The sequence below is a fragment of the Chiloscyllium punctatum genome, chromosome 6 (assembly GCF_047496795.1).
Source record: "Chiloscyllium punctatum isolate Juve2018m chromosome 6, sChiPun1.3, whole genome shotgun sequence".
Lineage (NCBI taxonomy): Eukaryota > Metazoa > Chordata > Chondrichthyes > Orectolobiformes > Hemiscylliidae > Chiloscyllium > Chiloscyllium punctatum.
This window is the reverse complement of record NC_092744.1, coordinates 76,451,432-76,468,825: the sequence shown is the minus strand read 5'-3', so window position 1 is coordinate 76,468,825 and position 17,394 is coordinate 76,451,432. Positions and strand designations below refer to the sequence as shown.

At 39.9% G+C, this 17,394-nt stretch overlaps 1 protein-coding gene across 1 annotated transcript in view; it reads right to left on the bottom strand.

Annotated features, from left to right (window-relative positions):
- LOC140478439 (uncharacterized) overlaps positions 1 to 17,394 on the bottom strand; it is a 119,161-nt gene that overhangs the window by 84,974 nt on the left and 16,793 nt on the right. Inside the window, exons 5-9 of the mRNA XM_072571703.1 lie at positions 16,343 to 16,487; positions 14,999 to 15,054; positions 13,041 to 13,213; positions 10,970 to 11,147; positions 6,939 to 7,069 (exon numbers count right to left, since the gene is read on the bottom strand). Of these exons, the coding sequence (XP_072427804.1) occupies positions 6,939 to 7,069; positions 10,970 to 11,147; positions 13,041 to 13,213; positions 14,999 to 15,054; positions 16,343 to 16,487 (683 nt within the window). The remainder of the gene's footprint in view (positions 1 to 6,938; positions 7,070 to 10,969; positions 11,148 to 13,040; positions 13,214 to 14,998; positions 15,055 to 16,342; positions 16,488 to 17,394) is intronic.

The window sequence follows — 17,394 nt, the reverse complement described above, 5'->3', positions numbered from 1 at the left end:
CACGAGCAGATGGGAATGAAAGTAATCCTGAAATGACTACTTTTGAAGTCCCACTTTTCAATCTCTTTCGGAGACCTCATCCTCCTTCCTTGCCAAGTCAATGATATTGACATGAATCACAACTTCTGGCCTATCACCATCCCCTAGAATATTGTGCTGGAGCTACTCCATAACATCCTTGACCCAGACACCAGGGAGCTAACAATACAATCTGGGGACACACACTCACAGCCCATAGAAATGCCTATCTGTTCCCCAAATTAACAAATCCCCCAACAATATTGATCTTTCCCTCTTCTTACTCCCTTTTGTACATCTGAGCCAGCCATGATGTCATAAACAGAGTTCTGACTGCACTCCTCTGAGGAACCAGAATCCTCGTCATTATCTAAAGCAGAAAGCCAGTTATTGAGCAGGACCTCAGGGGACTATTGCAAAATCTATCTGGTTCTCTTGGACTGCCTGGTGGTCCCTTCTCTACTTCCATGCTACAAGCCTGTGGCATGACCACCTTTTTGAACCGCTCGTGACACTTCCTGCATATGTGGTGACCTAGATTAGCAGTAGTGCCCATAACCCCCCACATACTTGATTGGCACTGTATCCACAAGCATCCATTCCTTCCACCACTGATGCTCAGTAGCAGCAGTGTGTATTATCTACAAGATGAACTGCAGAAATTCACCAAAGAGCCAGAGACAGCACCTGCCAAACTCACAAGCACTTCCATCTAGAAAGGCAAGGGCAGCAGATAAATGGGAACACCACCATCCTCAAGTTCCCCTCCAAGCCACTCACCATCCTCACTTGGAAACATATCACCATTCCTTCACTGTGGCTGGGTCAAAATCCTAGCATTCCCTCCCTACCGGCATTGTGGATCAGCCCACAGCAGATGGACTGCAGCGGTTCAAGAAGGCAGCTCACCACCACCTTCTCAAGGGCAACTAGGGACAGGCAATAAGTGCTAGTTAGTCAGCAATGCCCACATCCCACAAATGAATAAATAAAAATACATCAGGACACACATTCCATGTGACGAAGCTTCCTGTCATGCCTTAATTTTACCTTGTATCAACTTTATTTTAAATAGGATTATCTATATTAACTTAATATTGTTTGGCCTTAACTTATAAGTATTCATAAAACTTATAGGAGACAATGAGGACTGAGATGCAGGAAGCCAGAGTCAATAGATGTGAAGCTGGGAAAACGCAGCAGGTCAGACAGCATCAGAGGTGCAGGAAAATAAATGTCGCGGACAAAACCCTTGGTCAGGTGTGGGAAAGGGGAGGGAGCCCAAAAATACATTGAGGGTGGGATGGAGGGGTGGGGGGTTGGGGGGAGGGTAGGTGGGATGGTGATAGTGGATGCAGATAGAGGGTTATTGTGATTGGTCAAAGGTTGGAGTGGATAGATGAGTAGGAAGATGGATGGGGTGTGGCTAGACATGGGATAAGGGTGGGGGAAGGGGGTGTTTGAAGCTGGTGGGATAAGAGTGGGGGAGGAGAGCTTTGAAGGTGGTGGGATAAGAGTGAGGGAGGGGGTTTTAAGCTGGTGGGATAAGGGTGGGGGGGTTGAAGGTGGTGTGATATGAGTGGGGGAGGGGGGTTTTGAAGGTGGTGGGATAAGGGTGGGGTTGGGGGGTTTTGAAGTTGGTGAGATAAGGGTGGGGGGAAGAGGGTTTTGAAGTTGGTGAAGTTGATATTGAGGCCATTGGGCTCCGAGCTTCCCAGGCAAAATACAAGGTGTTGTTCCTCCAGTTTCTGTTTGGCCTCACTCCGACAGAGGAGGAGGCCAAGGATGGACATGTCACTGACAGAGTGGGAGGGGTATTAAGATGGATGGCAACCAGAATGTCAGGTTGGTTCATGCATGCAGAGAGCAGATGGTCTGCATTTTATCCATGAGTGTGTGTTCAGTCTCCCCGATATAGAGGAAACCGCACTGGGAGCAACGGATACAATAGATGAGGTTGGATGAAGTGCAGATAAATTTCTGTTGGGTCTAGAAGGATTGTTTGGGGCTTTGGACAGAAGTGTGGGGCAGGTTTTGCACCTCTTGTGGTTGCAGGAAAAGGTACTGGATATGGTGAAGAAGTTGGGGGGAGTATAAAGTTGATGAGGCAGTATTATAAAACTTAGACTATTGCTTGGCACTAGGTAATTGAACTGTGCATGCAGAATGGGTCATATGGGTTCCTTGCACACCATATTAATTCTGTGATTCTGTGAAGTGCAACTAAAATTTAGCATACTTTTATTAGTTATTGCTTAAAGCACTTCTTTCCCTTAGACATCAAATTCTCATGTGAAACTCATTCTTTGTTGAGTCTGTCTACATTTCATTTCTTGACAATAGCAAGTCATTCCTGTTCAAGAAGGCAATCTAACTTATTTGAAGGTTCTGAGTTCTACGCCAAAGGCTGACTCTTAATCAATATTTAAGCCTAAAAAGTACTTAACAAAACTTACCACGTGAACCTAATTTATTATTCACTCCTGACCAGGTGTCCTTAGCGACTGTGAAAAACGTAGCTCTTGCATGGAGCCTCTTATGAGTCAGTGTCTAATTTATCTGTGATAATACCACCAAATTAACCGACTACTCCAGTAAACTGACTGAAAATTGCCACCACTAGACATTTGTAAATCAGTGTAATCTAATTTACTGAATGTTGTTAAAAATCACAAAACAGTAGGTGATAGTCCAACAGATTTATTTGGAAGCAGTAGCTTTTGGACTGCTGCTAGGAGTTCCAAATAAACCTGTTAGACTATCACCTGGTGTTGTGTGATTTTTAACTTTGTCCCTCCACACCCCCCCTCCCTCCCCCTCCCATTCCAGTACCGGCTCCCCAACATCATACTTGAATGTTGTTAGTTCGATATCAGAGTGTAACATTTGATTTATATATACTTTTTTAAAAAGACTTGCCAGAATGTAACAAATAAACCTAACTCACTATTCAATTTGTCTACAGCTCACTCAGATGCAGTCTCTTAATTGAGAATCCCTTATTATTGTAAATAGACAATTTCAATCTCTTGCACAAAGAAAGCTTCTCACCCAGTGAGGAAATAAAATCATATCTCTGTCTCCCTGCTTGAGCCCCGTCTATTCATAATCTATAGCAATGATTTAGATAGGGGGATTGGATGTAATGTTCCAAGATTGCAGATAATATAAATTAAGTAGAAATGGGAGTTGGGAAGATGCATCAGGGGTTGGAGAAACATTAAATGGGCTGTTACAAATTTGGCAGTTGGAATACAATGTAGAGGAATTGCGAGGTTATTCTTTTTGATGGGCAACAATGAAATGTTGCTTAAATAATAAGAGGCTGGAAAGTGCTGAACTTCAAAAGGACATGGGCATTCCTGTTTATGATTTACTGAAATCCAGTACACAGTGACAGCAAACAATTAGGGTAATAAAAGATAGCAGGTTTTGAGAAGATTTGTAGCTCAGGTTGAGGTTCTGGATGTAATTTTGCTTGCTGACCTGGAAGGTTCATTTTCAGATGTTTAATCACCATACTAGGTAACATCATCAGTGAGCCTCTGGTGAAGCACTGGTGTTGTGACCTACTTTCTATTTTTGCTTAGGTTCCCTTGGGTTGATGATGTCATTTCCTGTTCTTTTCCTCAGAGGGTAGTAAATAGGTAACAAACTCAAACAAGCAGACAAAATGCATCCAGAAACCCTAGCCACTCTCCCCTATATCAAAGACATCTCTGAAATGACTGCCAGACTACTCACACCTCTTGGCATCATGGTAACCCACAAACCCACCAACACACTAAAACAGCAGCTAATAAACTTAAAAGGGTAGGCTATTTGCAGAAAACAAGGAAAACGAACGTCATTTACAAAATACTTGCAAGAACTGTAACAAACACTACATTGGACAAACAGGCAGAAAACTAGCTACCAGGATACATGAACATCAACCAGCCACAAAGATATGACCCACTATCACTAGTAACCTTACATAGAGATGAGGAAGGACACCACTTCGACTAGGACAACACATCCATCCTAGGACAAGCCTGAGACACACACAAGAATTCCTAGAAGCATGGCATTCCTACCAGAACTCTATCAACAAACACATCGGCTTGGACCCCATTTACCATCCTCTGAGAAAAAAAAACAGGAAGTGACAACATGATGGGAAATGACATCACCAACCCATGGAAACCTAAGCACATAAATAGAAAGTGGGTCACAACACCAATGCCTCACTGGAAGCTCACTGATGATGTTCCCTGTATGGTGATGAAATGTCAGAAAAATGAACCTTCCAGCTCAGCGAGCAAACTTACATCTATAATAAATGGTATATTGGTCTTTATTACAAGAGGATGGGAGTACGGACGCTTTACTACAGTGAGATCACATCTGAAGTTTTACCCTATGAAAAGATATCCTTGCCATACAGGATGTGCAACATAGGTTTACCAAAATAATTCCTGATATGGAGGATTTGTCCCATGAGAAAGGATTAAATAGGCCAGGCCTTTAATCTCTGTAATTTAGAAAAGTGAGAGATGATCTCACTCAAACATGTAAAATTCTTATAGGGCTTAACAGAGCAAAGGTAGGAAAGATTTGTCCCTTGGCATGGGACTCTAGAACCAGATCTCAGAACCAATCTCAGAATAAAGGGTAGGCTATTTGGAGCCAAGCTGAGTGGTAGCAAGCCAAGTTGAGGGGAGACAGTGAGTAGGGCAATCTCAGTCACCTTGGCAAAACACAGAAGGTTACACAAATGGTTAAGGCTGCTCACCACCTCAGTGACCTGTCATTTTGTGTTGGTTGTAAAGGCTTGTGACCAGCAGCTGACATCCCTCCAGATGAACACTTTCCCAACCTGGATATTCAAATCATGACCGGAGAACCTTGGCACTGGCATGTCTCTAGTGTCTGGACAGCTGCCTGTATCAGCCATCCATTGAATGATGTCGTCATGTATTTAGCAACTTGAATCAACTTGGAAATTTTAAATTTGATTTTCCACCAGCTTAAACATCTCTAGTGAATTGTGCATTTTAATAAATCAAAGATCAAGTGTTGGAAACATTGACCAGTGAATAAAGTTACATTATCATCACAATTAAACATAAAAAGAGTCCAATGCTGAGGTCATTGTTCATTATTAAATTATATGCAACACAATCAAAGGCTATGGCTCCTGCATCCTACTTCTGATCAGAAATATTAGAGAGCCTTGGTTGTTTGGATATGTGAGCACTTAGTGGAGACAGTAAGCAGCTGATAGCACTCTTAATTCTAAGCCACTAAGTTCCTGGGTTCAAAATCATACTTGAGGTTTTGAATACAAAAATCAATGTTAGCACCCTACTGGGGGAGTGCTGCATAGTTAGATTGATAGAGTGACGAAACCAAAGCCTTGCTGACTTGCTCAAGTGAATGTAAAAGATTTCATGGTGTCCCAGCCAATATTTATTACTCAACCAACAGCATTAAACCAGATTACCTGGTCATTATGATATTTCTGCCTGTTGAGGTGTGTTGCATGTATTTTGGCTAAAGTATCTCTTACATTCCAATAGTAATCACGTGTAAACAAAAATGTCATTAGTTGTAAAGAGATTTGCAATGTCTGGTAGACATGAAAAGTGCTTTATTAATATTAGCCTTTTAATTGAAGGGGACTTAATTCATTATCTAACTTGTGCCGTATTATTCTAGAGATGATGGATGGAACAGGATGGATGTAAATTTTACTCTTCAAATAATCCATGTTTTACCTGCGCAGGGAGTGATTACTGTGAAGAGTCAAGGGAGGTTTAATCTCTATCTTATTGATTTAGTATTGACCGGCAATTGTTTTATTAGGTAGTATACTAAAAAAAAGTATTAGATAATATTTGCAGGACAGAACCATACCAGGCTTAATGGTGTTATGCCCCAAATAAGCCTCCTCCCATTCTGGTGTAGCCCAGTGCTTCCCAAACTTCATTCCATTGTAACCCTTTTTGGGGCCTGAAGATTGACACAACTCTTCATTGAGAACTGAGATCATGGAAGCAGGGTAGCAGTTAGAATTAGGGAGAGATTATACCTCTGTCAGAGTTCAACTGGAGGTCATTGTTACCTCAGAATTTATCACTCCCCCCCCAAAGAAAATCCATTTGTGATCCAACTTAAGGCCCTGGCCACCACTTTTGGAAAGCAAGAATGAAATCCCCTCAACAGATCCTTCCTCCTTTGTATGTTTATTCAGAGTTCCCTTAATGCAACTCTGTCAGTTACCTCAAGTCCTATTTGTGATGGCAGATTCCACATTTTAAAGACCATTTGGGTAAATATGTTTTCTTTCTGTGAATTCCCTTTTAAATTCCAGATAACCGCTAATAAAACCCAAACGCCTTATTCTGGTCTTACTCAAGTAGAAACATCTTTTCTGTTTCCCCTTTCAAAATCTTTCATTGCCTTATAAAGCTCTACCAGGTCACCCCTCAGTGTTATCCTTTGTAAAGAGTTAAAAAAGACAACTACCTGATGAAGGAGCAGTGCTCTGAATGCTAGTGCTTCCAATTAAACCTGCTGGACTATAACCTGGTGTTGTGTGATTTTTAACTTTGTACACTCTAGTCCAACACCAGCATCTCCAAATCATGCCTTTATAAAGAGAGCGCTTCAAACAATGTAATTTTTCCCACTATCAATGAGTTCTGGCAAAACTTTAGTTTTTTTTATTCCTGCGCCACTTCCTCAGCGTTGAAGGAACATACTCTGTATCTAAACTGTTTCAGGCATGGGAGTAATGGAATAGTGTCAAGGAAGCTTTATTACTGCAGCAGTTCCATGTTGTATTTGAACAAGGGCAAAGAAAACAGTAACATGGCCCATTGCTAACCTTAACTTGATGAATGTGTAAAAAGGTTTTGTGAAACATTGTCATTTACCATAATCTGTTTGATGCAGTCCTCAGCGTTGTCACCTGAGATACAGTTTACTGCTGACCACATGTCGCACTTAGTCTTTTCAGCATCACCAATTGTACACCAGCGTATCTTAGTACTCAAGTTACCGGGCTCTACAACACAAACAATTTGAATTGTTTGTTAGACTCATGTCACTGTAATTTTTGGACTGGGCAGCTTTTCAATATGTAAGTTCTTATGGAAACATATAGCACAAATTGAAAAACTTGAGTTCCCGTCACTACACAGTGAAGAAGTAGGAGCTTTCATTGTCTTGCAATTTTTCAGCAGCAGTGGAAAGAGAAGAACAGAGCCAATATTTCAAGTCAAATATTACTCCTCCAGTTCTGAAGTAATTCAGATACCTGAAGGGTTACATAGGCCACCACCGCTTAAAGTAGATAAGATATGAGCACTGAAGAAGAGGCATCTAAGGTTAATGCGGCAAGGGAAGGTGGAAGTTGCAAAGACATGGTCATAATTGTTCATCTTCCTTAGACTCAGAGTGGTACCAAAATTTGGAGAATCACAAATATTACTCTCTTGTTGAAAAAGCCAGTCAGGTTATTTACACAGGTAGATAAATTCTTGAAACAATAATTCGGGTCAAAATTAATAGGCATATGGACAAAGATGCTGAAAAATGTGTTGCTGGAAAAGCGCAGCAGGTCAGGCAGCATCAAAGGAGCAAGAGAATCGACGTTTCAGGCATAAGCCCTTCATCAGGACAAAGATGGGCTAAATCCAGCATGAATTTCTTCAAATACAGCATGGGTTTTTAAAAGTAAAGCCATGTTTAACTAGCTTGCTGGTATGGTTTTAAGAGGTGACCATGTGAGTTGATATGGGTGTTTGATATATGCCCATACAAGAGGCTTATGGACAATGTTATAGCTCAAGGAATACAAGAGACATTAAAATCTTGGCTGCAAAATTGGCTGACTGACAGGAAATAAAGAGAAGTGGTTAATGGATGTTTTTCAGTTATAGAAAGATGTGCGATGGTGCTCTCTGGTTTTTTGGGACGTTGAGGCACTGATCTTCCTGATATATCAACAATTCTAGACTATGGCTTATAGGGTACAGTTTCAAAGTTTACCAAGGATACAAATTGTGGAAGCAATGAGAAGTGTAAGAATAGTGTGGAACCTCATTCAGGATATACACAAGTTGTGGATTAGATGCTGAGATGGCAGGTAAAATTTAATGCAGAGAAATGTGAAATGATTCATTTTGGTAGGAAGAACATGGAAGGATAATATAAAATGAAGGGCTGAATGTTACAAGGGATGCAGGAGTTGAGGGACCTTGGTGTACATGTGCAAACGTCCTTGGAGGTAGCAATTCAATTTGAGAACAGTTAATAAAACATATTCGATGCTATTATTGGGGGAATAGAGTAAGAAGGTTATATTGAACATTGGGGTTTGGCCTCAACCAGAGTACTGAGTTCTGGGTGGCGTGCTTTTGAAAGGCCATCAGGAATTGATAGGGCAATGAAGGAAGCACATAGGATATGACAGCTTTAGAGAATGCATTAGCATGGGGGTTTTGAGGGGATTTAGAGGATGCATGCAAGCATGGAATTAAGGATGGTGAGGAAGGTTGAGGGGTGTGTGCCAGGTGACCTTAAAACCTGATCGAGAACTAGGTTGACGTCGCAGTAGACAGAGGCAGGCCATCTACCTTGCCTGCCTCAACATCCACCTGCCTCCTTGGGCCTGTTCAGGAGGTGGTAGACATGCCAATCTGATTGAACTCTGGAAGATGAAACATCTGCGTAAAAAGGCTGCCTTTAGTCAGGCTGCGATGTTGGGAAATGCCCTTATTTGCGATGCCTGCATTGAAGATGAAAATCTAAGTCCTGATTGTCAAGTGGTTACACAATTTGTGTTGAGAATTAACTTGAGATGGTACAATGATGTTACAAACAATCTACAGTGTGACACAGTTTATATGCAAAAAGTATATACTTGTGTGCAATATTTACACTCTAATATGCAACTTTGTGTTTGTTTTATATACAGGGGAAAGGTTGCGCCATGTTTAAGCAGGAGAACAACTAGAATGGGACAGAATCTATTTCTAAGCAATCTATTTCAGACAGGATAATACTATACATCTTTCTTTTCAGCTTCTTATATTTAGCCATGATATTGCTAAATCTCTTTGATGTGGTGAAGCTCAAGATTGGAATTTGACTAAAGAAGTGGTATTGTCCCAGTCAGCTCACTCAGGGAGTGGAGCTCATTTTAAAGAGCATAATATGACTATAAACTGAAGAAAGATCTCTGTTAAGTGCATATAAGGATCACTAAAGGCAGTTTTAAAAATCCAGCTCTTTTCCTCCCATGCAAGAAATACTTCTAGCTTTTATTTTCAGAATAAAGAAATGGGAGAAAACAACATCAGTAGGAAATAACTGAACTTCAAGAATTTCAAAAATTAGAATAAAGTTTTGTTTGTCATTTATATAAATGTTTGGAATGTGAATATAGGAGGCATAGTTAGTTTGTGGATGACATCAAAATTGGTGGTCTAATGGACAGGGAAGAAGGTTATCTAAGATTACAAAGAGGTCTTGATCAATTGGATCAATGGGCTGAGGAGTGGTGGATGGCATTTATTTTGAAGAAATGTGGGACATTGCATTTTGTTAAAACAAACAAAGGCAGGACTTATACAATGAATGGTAGTGCCCTGGGTAATGTAGTGGAACAGAGAGGCTTTGGGGATCAGGTGCATAATTCTTGGAAATTTGCATCGCAGGTAGACAGGTGGTTAAGAAAATGTTTAGCATGCTTGCCTTCATTACTCAAGATCTCTGAGTGTAGGAGTTGGGATGTCATATTCAGGGTGCAGAGGACAATGGTGAGACCTGTTCTCGAGTACTGTGTGCTGTTTTAGTTACTGTGTTATAGCAAGAATATTAGTAAACTGGAGAGGGTTCAGAAAAGATTTATCAGGATGTTGCCCGGAATGGAGAGTTTGAGTTATAAAAGCAGACTGGAATTTTTTTCACTGGAGCACAGGAAATTGAGAGGTGACTTTACAGAGGTATCAAAAATCATGAGGGGCATAAATAAGGTGAATAGCAAAGGTCTTTCCCCAAAGACAGGGGAGTCTAAAACTAGGGGTATATTTTTAAGGTGAGAGGAGAAAGATTTAAAAGGACATGAAGGGCAACTTTGTTACACAAACAGTCATTTGTGTATGGAATGAGCTGCCAGAGGAAGTAGTAGATGCAGATACAGTTACAATGTTTGAAAGACATTTGGATGAATGGTAAAGGTTTGGAAGGATATGGGCCAAAAGCAGGCAGGTGAGTCTAGTTTAGTTTGGGGAAAGGGTCACCGTGGGCGAGTTGGACTGAAGAAAGAGCCTGTTTCCATGCTGTTGATTTGATAACTCCCTGTAAAAGGCAAAAGTTATTTTGGGAAAAGTCATTGGAGCTCAGAGCAAGTGAGAGAGACTGTAAAAGGGTCTAATCATGGTGAATGAAAATGCACATTTAATATAGCCATTCAGAGATACTACTTTAAATTATCTCATAAAATCAGACATTTATTTAATTTCTTGGTTAAAAATAAATTGAAAGCAAGATGGAAGAACCAATATTTATTGTAGCTTTTTGCCACTTATTTACCACTGGAACAAAGGAAGACTCATAACTGTCAGAGATTATTACGACTCCTTGCTGATCAGCATTGTGGATGAAACCCCCATAACAATTTTGCACTAGATAAATTAATGAGAAAGCTTCTTATTGTGACCGCAAAATTTAATTATAGCCAAGGATCACTTGTGGATGATGTTTGATCTTGGCCCCTCTGAACAGGTATCAAAAACTCTCTAATAGAGTTCAAAATCTAAGCAGGGTTGCTCAGCACAAAGGCTCAAAAATATCACATGGCAAATCCTGACAGGAAATTGATCCAAAAGGGAGGACCAAAGGTGGTTCAATTCAAACTAGTTAATGGTTACATTCAGTTCTCACCAAAATATTCTCTTACCTTTGGTAATGGTTTTCAGAGCATTTACATAATTCGTGCCAAGGTACAGAAGGTAATCAGTTGCTTTGGGAAGGTGAATCAGATGTTCCGTCGCATCTTTAAACATCAAATCCTTCCGTCCATATTGTGATGAACTGAAAAGTTTAAATGTTCCCTGACTCTGTGGCCCAAATCTTTTCTGTAAAACATGACATTAGGAAACCCCAGTGGTGTTAATGAACTCTCATCAATCTTGAGGATTAAACAATGCTTTTCAAACTAAAAACTAGCAATAATCTTCCAAGTTAATAACTTGCCTGGAATGTTAATATTAAATTTTATCCATCACCAGTGGTAGGGAACATGCATTGCACCCTGACTTATTTTCAATTTATAATTGACACCAGCACTTAGATGTTCCTGATTCTCTATGAAGACTCCATTACAAACTCAACACTGTTACAAGGGTTGACCAAAAGCACACAAATCTGACCCATGCTTCGTTGCGGAGAGAATTTTTTCATGTCTGAAACCTTTGTCGCAGCAACAATTTTTCACAAACATTTTAAAACTATTTGAAGCTCAAACTGAAGGTCAGCTGACCTGCACCACAATTCTTATGATTAGAAAAGTTATTTTACGTGATTACATCTTTTGGTATTAGCAAGCCGCATACAAAAATCTGACAGCAATTGCCCTGTGGTGTTCTCCCTGTATATTTTGTTACAGTTTCACTTGAGTAGAAACCACCTTGTTTAGGGGGCATTTGGATTTACTGGAGAGTGAGAGAGTTGTACTTTCAGCTCTGGGTTCTGATCAGGTTCACACTGAGTTGATAAAAATCTCCTCTCTCCAAAACCGAAATGAGGGCCATATGAATTGAGCACAGATATTTTCAGCCCAACCCTTAGTGGGTGGGTAGGTGTATGTTCATAACATAAATTATCCATAAGTTTCAAAAACCAACATCCACAAGTCACATTCAGCAAGATGTATCCATTTCTCCTGTCCTTACATGGATACCTAGCAAGTCCCAGAGCAGAGGTCAGCGCAGGGAAAGCTAGTCCCAGAGAAAACGTACCTTGGAGCAGCTGAGAGCTAGTGAGGAGCGGCTTGTAGTGTAGTGGGTAAGGTTATTGGACTGGTTTATGGTGCAGGCGATCAGACTACATGTGGAAGCCGAGCTACTGTAATGTGTTATCTATCTGTAATTTGTTTATTTGACTGTAATGTCTATTCTTTTAACTATGTCACGTTTCTAACTTATGCTATGCATTACTGTAAAGTAATGCAACGACTTAATTCCTCTTTTTGTATCTAAGATTTGTACCTAGGTACCTGTACCTAAGATGGCGCCACAGAGGTGACATTGTAAAACTTTCCATTGTATTCCTGTACATCTGTGCATGTAACAATAAAAATACCTCAAACAGCAAAGAGTGTTTTATGAACAACCAACTAATACATAATTTATGAATGATATTTCAATTGTGAATTTGGAGTTGTATGTTTATCTCAGTGTGTATGATGCAAACCCAGCAGATAAATCAAAGCTATTGTGCCCATCAAGGCTGCCCCATACTGACATAGTGCAGCAGAACACTATGACCTTCTGCTGTCTCCTGTGCAGACTGGGAGAGGGACAAACAAAAATGGAGAAAGAACCCTGGATCAATTTAGAGGGAGAAAATTCATTTCTAATTTTTAAAGATAATCAAAAGAAGTTTCTGGAAACCAGTGATTAGGAGACACACCACCCAAGGTAGTTTTCATAAAAATATTCTCATTGTTCAGAATTAAAAAGTTATCCAAATCGCTGGTCAATATTCATCCTTTAATTGACACCAGATTACCTGGTTATGGATCCATCTGCTGTTTGTGGGACATGAACAAATTGGCAAACGTGTTTGCTTATACAAGAGCAAGTATTGCACTCAATTCCATGGAAAATGAATGAGCATGTTTGAGAGACTTTATGTGGCAGTGAGAGTTCCAAATCTATCATGCTGGTGACCCATGCATCATTTCCAAGCTGTTTGGTATTAGGCATTGACACTTAATGAAAGATCCCATTCTGCACATTCCTGAATACCTGGGCTGTCGAGAGGAATCTCCAGATCTCATTATTTTTCGCATCTTCAACAGTTCCGCTCCTTACGACCACTGCATGAGCTGGCACTTTTGCCCAGTTACACTCTTTGTATTTATCGACTGACTTTCTGGTATCATCTAAGCACAGGAGCTCATAGTTTGCCTTCTCAGCAGCTGAAGAATAATGCAAAAAAATACATTATCAAGAAGGCTGTGCATTGCTCACAGTCACTGGTCCTGGCCCCAGTTCAGGCAGTAAAATTGGTAAATTGGTAAATATAACATAGGGTTGGATTTTCTGCCTACTCCATGGAGATCAAGCTGGTTTATTGGAAGAGATTCTGTGCCTTGCAGGGAATTTGGCATCTCACCATTTGGGGAAGCTATCAGCTAAATATATGGGGTCTACCTCCAGTAGGGCGGGGCAGGGGAGACATATTAGCTGCAGGGCCATTAGAGATCTGCTCCCAGATGTGCAAGTAAGAAATGTTGAAATCAAAGTTGACACTGACCCAGCTCAACCCCAATGGGCTGCTGGTTTAAAAATTGCTCAAGTCTTCTCTGCTGCTCAGGTCAGCAGCAGTATCTCCTTAAGCAAGGCACCGTCACGGTTCTTGACTCACATCAGCATGCTAGCTTCCCCTGGTGGTCCTGCCTAGAATTCAAAATCACTTTTCTTCTGAATGGTCGTGCTACATTAAAAACTTGCTCAGGGTCCTTAACTAGGCAGTAAACACGAAGGCAGACTAATGTCTCCTGAATGGTTACAAATGTGGGCTGAGGTCACTTATTTGGTGACAACATCAGGCTCCAAAAACTGGTAGGAAATGGTGGTTTGTGTGTGGAATGAACCTGCAGGGAAAGTGGTGGACGCAGCTACAATGGCAACATTTAAAACAAATTTAGATAAGTATAGGAGTAAGAAATGTTTGCAGGGATATGTGCCAAACACAGGCAAGGTGGGACCAGCTTAGTTTGGGATTATGGTCAGCATGGACTGGTTGAACCGAAGGGTCTATTTTCATGCTGAGTCTATAGGACAAAATGAGGAGTGCAGATGCTGGAGAGTCAGAGTTGATAAAGCGTGGTGCTGGAAAAAGCACAGCAGTTCAGGTAACATCCGAGGAGCAAGAGAGTCAAAATTTCAGGCATAACCCTTCTTCAGCCCTGTCAACTATCTTGCCCCTCAGATGCTGCCTGATTTGCTGTGCTTGTTCCAGTGCCAATCTTTATCAACTCTATGAGTCTAAATTCAGTTGACGTGGTGTCCATGAATAAAGTTCTAAAGTTTCCATGTGTTCCCATGCTCTCACACTCATACAGACAATTTCTGTTAAAAATTGACCCATTCTAAATCTAAATTGTTCCTGTCACTTTCTAAAATCATTGAAGGAATGCCAATGAGAAAATAATCTACTAGAAGTAGATCCATCTGTCCTTTTGTCTCAATTCTACTCTGGTATGAATTAGAAACATTGCACATATTTAGACTGGACAATTCAAATTCAACTGTCAAATTCAACTGTTTATAATGTCACAGCTCTGAAAACTTTACCAAGTTCAACTTTCAAGAAATACCTGGAGTCTTCAAATAAAAGTTTGAATGAATATAGTAAAGGAAAATGGTGTAAATATATTAAGTCATGCTGTTAAGAAGTAAATAATCTCTTTTGGAATTTTACATAATCAATGATTTCGACCCTTGTATTGAACAATAGAAATTCCATTTACAGAAAAAAAGATGGCAATTCACTTTTATCTGTTGGAAAAAGTTTCAGAGAGAATTTTAGGAAACTTATTGGCAAGTTCTGCAATTGCAGGATGATTGCAATTGTGGACAAAATTGAATCAAAAGTGAGATAAAACATTGCAAAAGAAACAATTTTAGTCAGGATATGTTTTGATAAGATCTTTAAATAAGGTTTTGATGAGGCACAGATTAATTAAAACCGACCCTACCTGGCACTGTGGTATGTTTCACAAAGGCTACATCTCCTTTTCCATCCTTCAAGCATCTAGGAAGAAATAATCACTCTAGTTAATTAACCATACTGAAATAGTGACAACCCCCAATGTTTACTGTGTAATTTGGTAAGCCTGCATCAAGGCTAGGCATAGAACAACTTGCATTCGGGATGTGTGATGCACATTTTTAAAGATTTATTTCCAAAGAAAGATAAAAATGAGAAGAAAAAGTTGTAAGCTTAATACTCCAGCAGATTCAAAGCTCGTTATCGTCCAGAGGACTAAACCAGACCCACCAAATAAATGCTCCCTGTGTTATCAACAAACCATTTTAAACCGTAGACTCCAGTTTAGTGACACAACTCATGCAATCCATTATAACCAATGGCTCCTCCCCACATCTTTTCCAATACATCATGAACAAATCCATGTGCTTATTATACTGTAGGCAAATTCCGTGTAAGTGTTTGCAGTCCATACACAACTTGGGATTAGAAACAGAGCAAATTGACTCCACACTACCATTAGCTGCGCTTGTTGTCACTTTCTGTGACTGACACTATCTCTGAACGTTTGCAGGATCTGCTCTCCCTAGGGTCACAATGCAAGTAATCTCAGCCGCAAAAGAACATTTGCTACACTCAGTTCTGACAATGCATTTCAGTCTCAACGTAAAACACACTCAGAAGCTTGTGGGCTTATGTTCCACTCTGGAGATTTCAGTATATAACCTCAGATGGCATAGTGAATGTTAGCTAGGACATCAAACCAAGGTCCTGCCTGTCCTTTCAAATAACCTAGGACACTTTTAAGGAGCAGTGGAGTTTTTATATTGTCTGGAGAGAACTTATCCTACACCCAACATTGCTAAAACAACTGATCAAGTCATTCATGGGACTATGTGCTATATTCACTTTGATTACGTTATAACTGGGACTGCATTTCAAACATATGTCCTTTGTGAAGCGAGTTTGGTCATTCTGAGGGGGCACATAATTTTAGTGATTTCTTTTCAGTGTGGTTCAAAAGCATTCTAAATTGTAAGCTGAACAGTCTCTAATTTATTTAAAAAGAACACTGAAATAGTTTCTCATTTATTTCAGAAATACAAGTGACATCTGGTTAATGAAAAACATATTTTAAATCAGTTTATACCTTTTGTTCTACAAATAAGTATTAACAAATAGGGTGGAGATATTACAATAACTTTACAAGTAAACTGAACTGAACAATCGGAGGGGTAGAACTTGCTGGACAGCAGAAGGCTGATTGGGACTGATGCTGTTGTTCTATATGACAGTTTGATGATTTCTGACTTGAAACGTATGGAATACTTACTGAAATGCTCCTGAATAATCATAATAGGGTTCGTTATGTGATCGCTGGCAGTGATTTATTCCTGTTCCATTGCAGAGTTTACAAAGACGAGGGAAAGTTTTAGAAGCACCTGGAACACAGCTGCTGGAAAAGAATTGTGCCACAACTGGAGAGGGAAAAGAAAAGAGAAATTAATGCTCAATAATCAAAATGTATGAGTCAATCGAGGAGACTTTCCAGAGTTGACAACCAATATGGCAGGATTATTTGGGTGAAGTGAATTTTGAAAAATTAGGCACTTTGGGAAGCTTGATCTGATTTTTCTCTTCTGCAGAAATGAAGGGAAGGAGAAACTGGATGATTCCTTTATGCAGAGGTTCTGATCTACCCAATTCTCCAATATTTGTTTCACACAAACAATCTAGTCTGCCTGGGCAAAGATTCAGCAAAATCTACCATTCTCAGTTTAAAGGCCAGTCTCACAGGCCAGTGGATAACAGTTATGGATCACAGAGGAGCTCATAACTTCTGCAAAATAAGCACTGAGGTTACGCTGGGGATTACTTGCGGAAAAGCACAAAACCTATTCTTACACATTTAACAACAGATGAGGTGATGCATGTTACTCTAATGAGTAACAGAGAAAGTAACATAGAATGAGATTTAAAAGTAGGCAAAGACAAAGAATGAAACACTTGTCGAAAATCTGAGATAGAACCGGAAAATGTTGAAAATATACAGGTGAACATTTCAGGTAAGGAAAATCGAAATTTCTGTGTCCATCAGTTCTGAAACATCAATCATGTGAATAGGTCATGTTAAGAATGGGTAGGTCCAGTCTGCCCCTGAAAATCTGGGAATTCTAGCAACAAATGTTCTAGATTAATGATAGCAACACTCTCTAATACTTAATATAAGTAAATGAGACGTAATTTTCATCTCCTTGCTCAAATGTGGAACTTCAGTTTCTGCAATCTTTCCTTGCATGTTCTCGCTTTACACAATGAATATTTTCATCAGTCTTTTCTGCACCTTCTTTACTGCATCAAATCCTTTTTTGTGACATGATCATC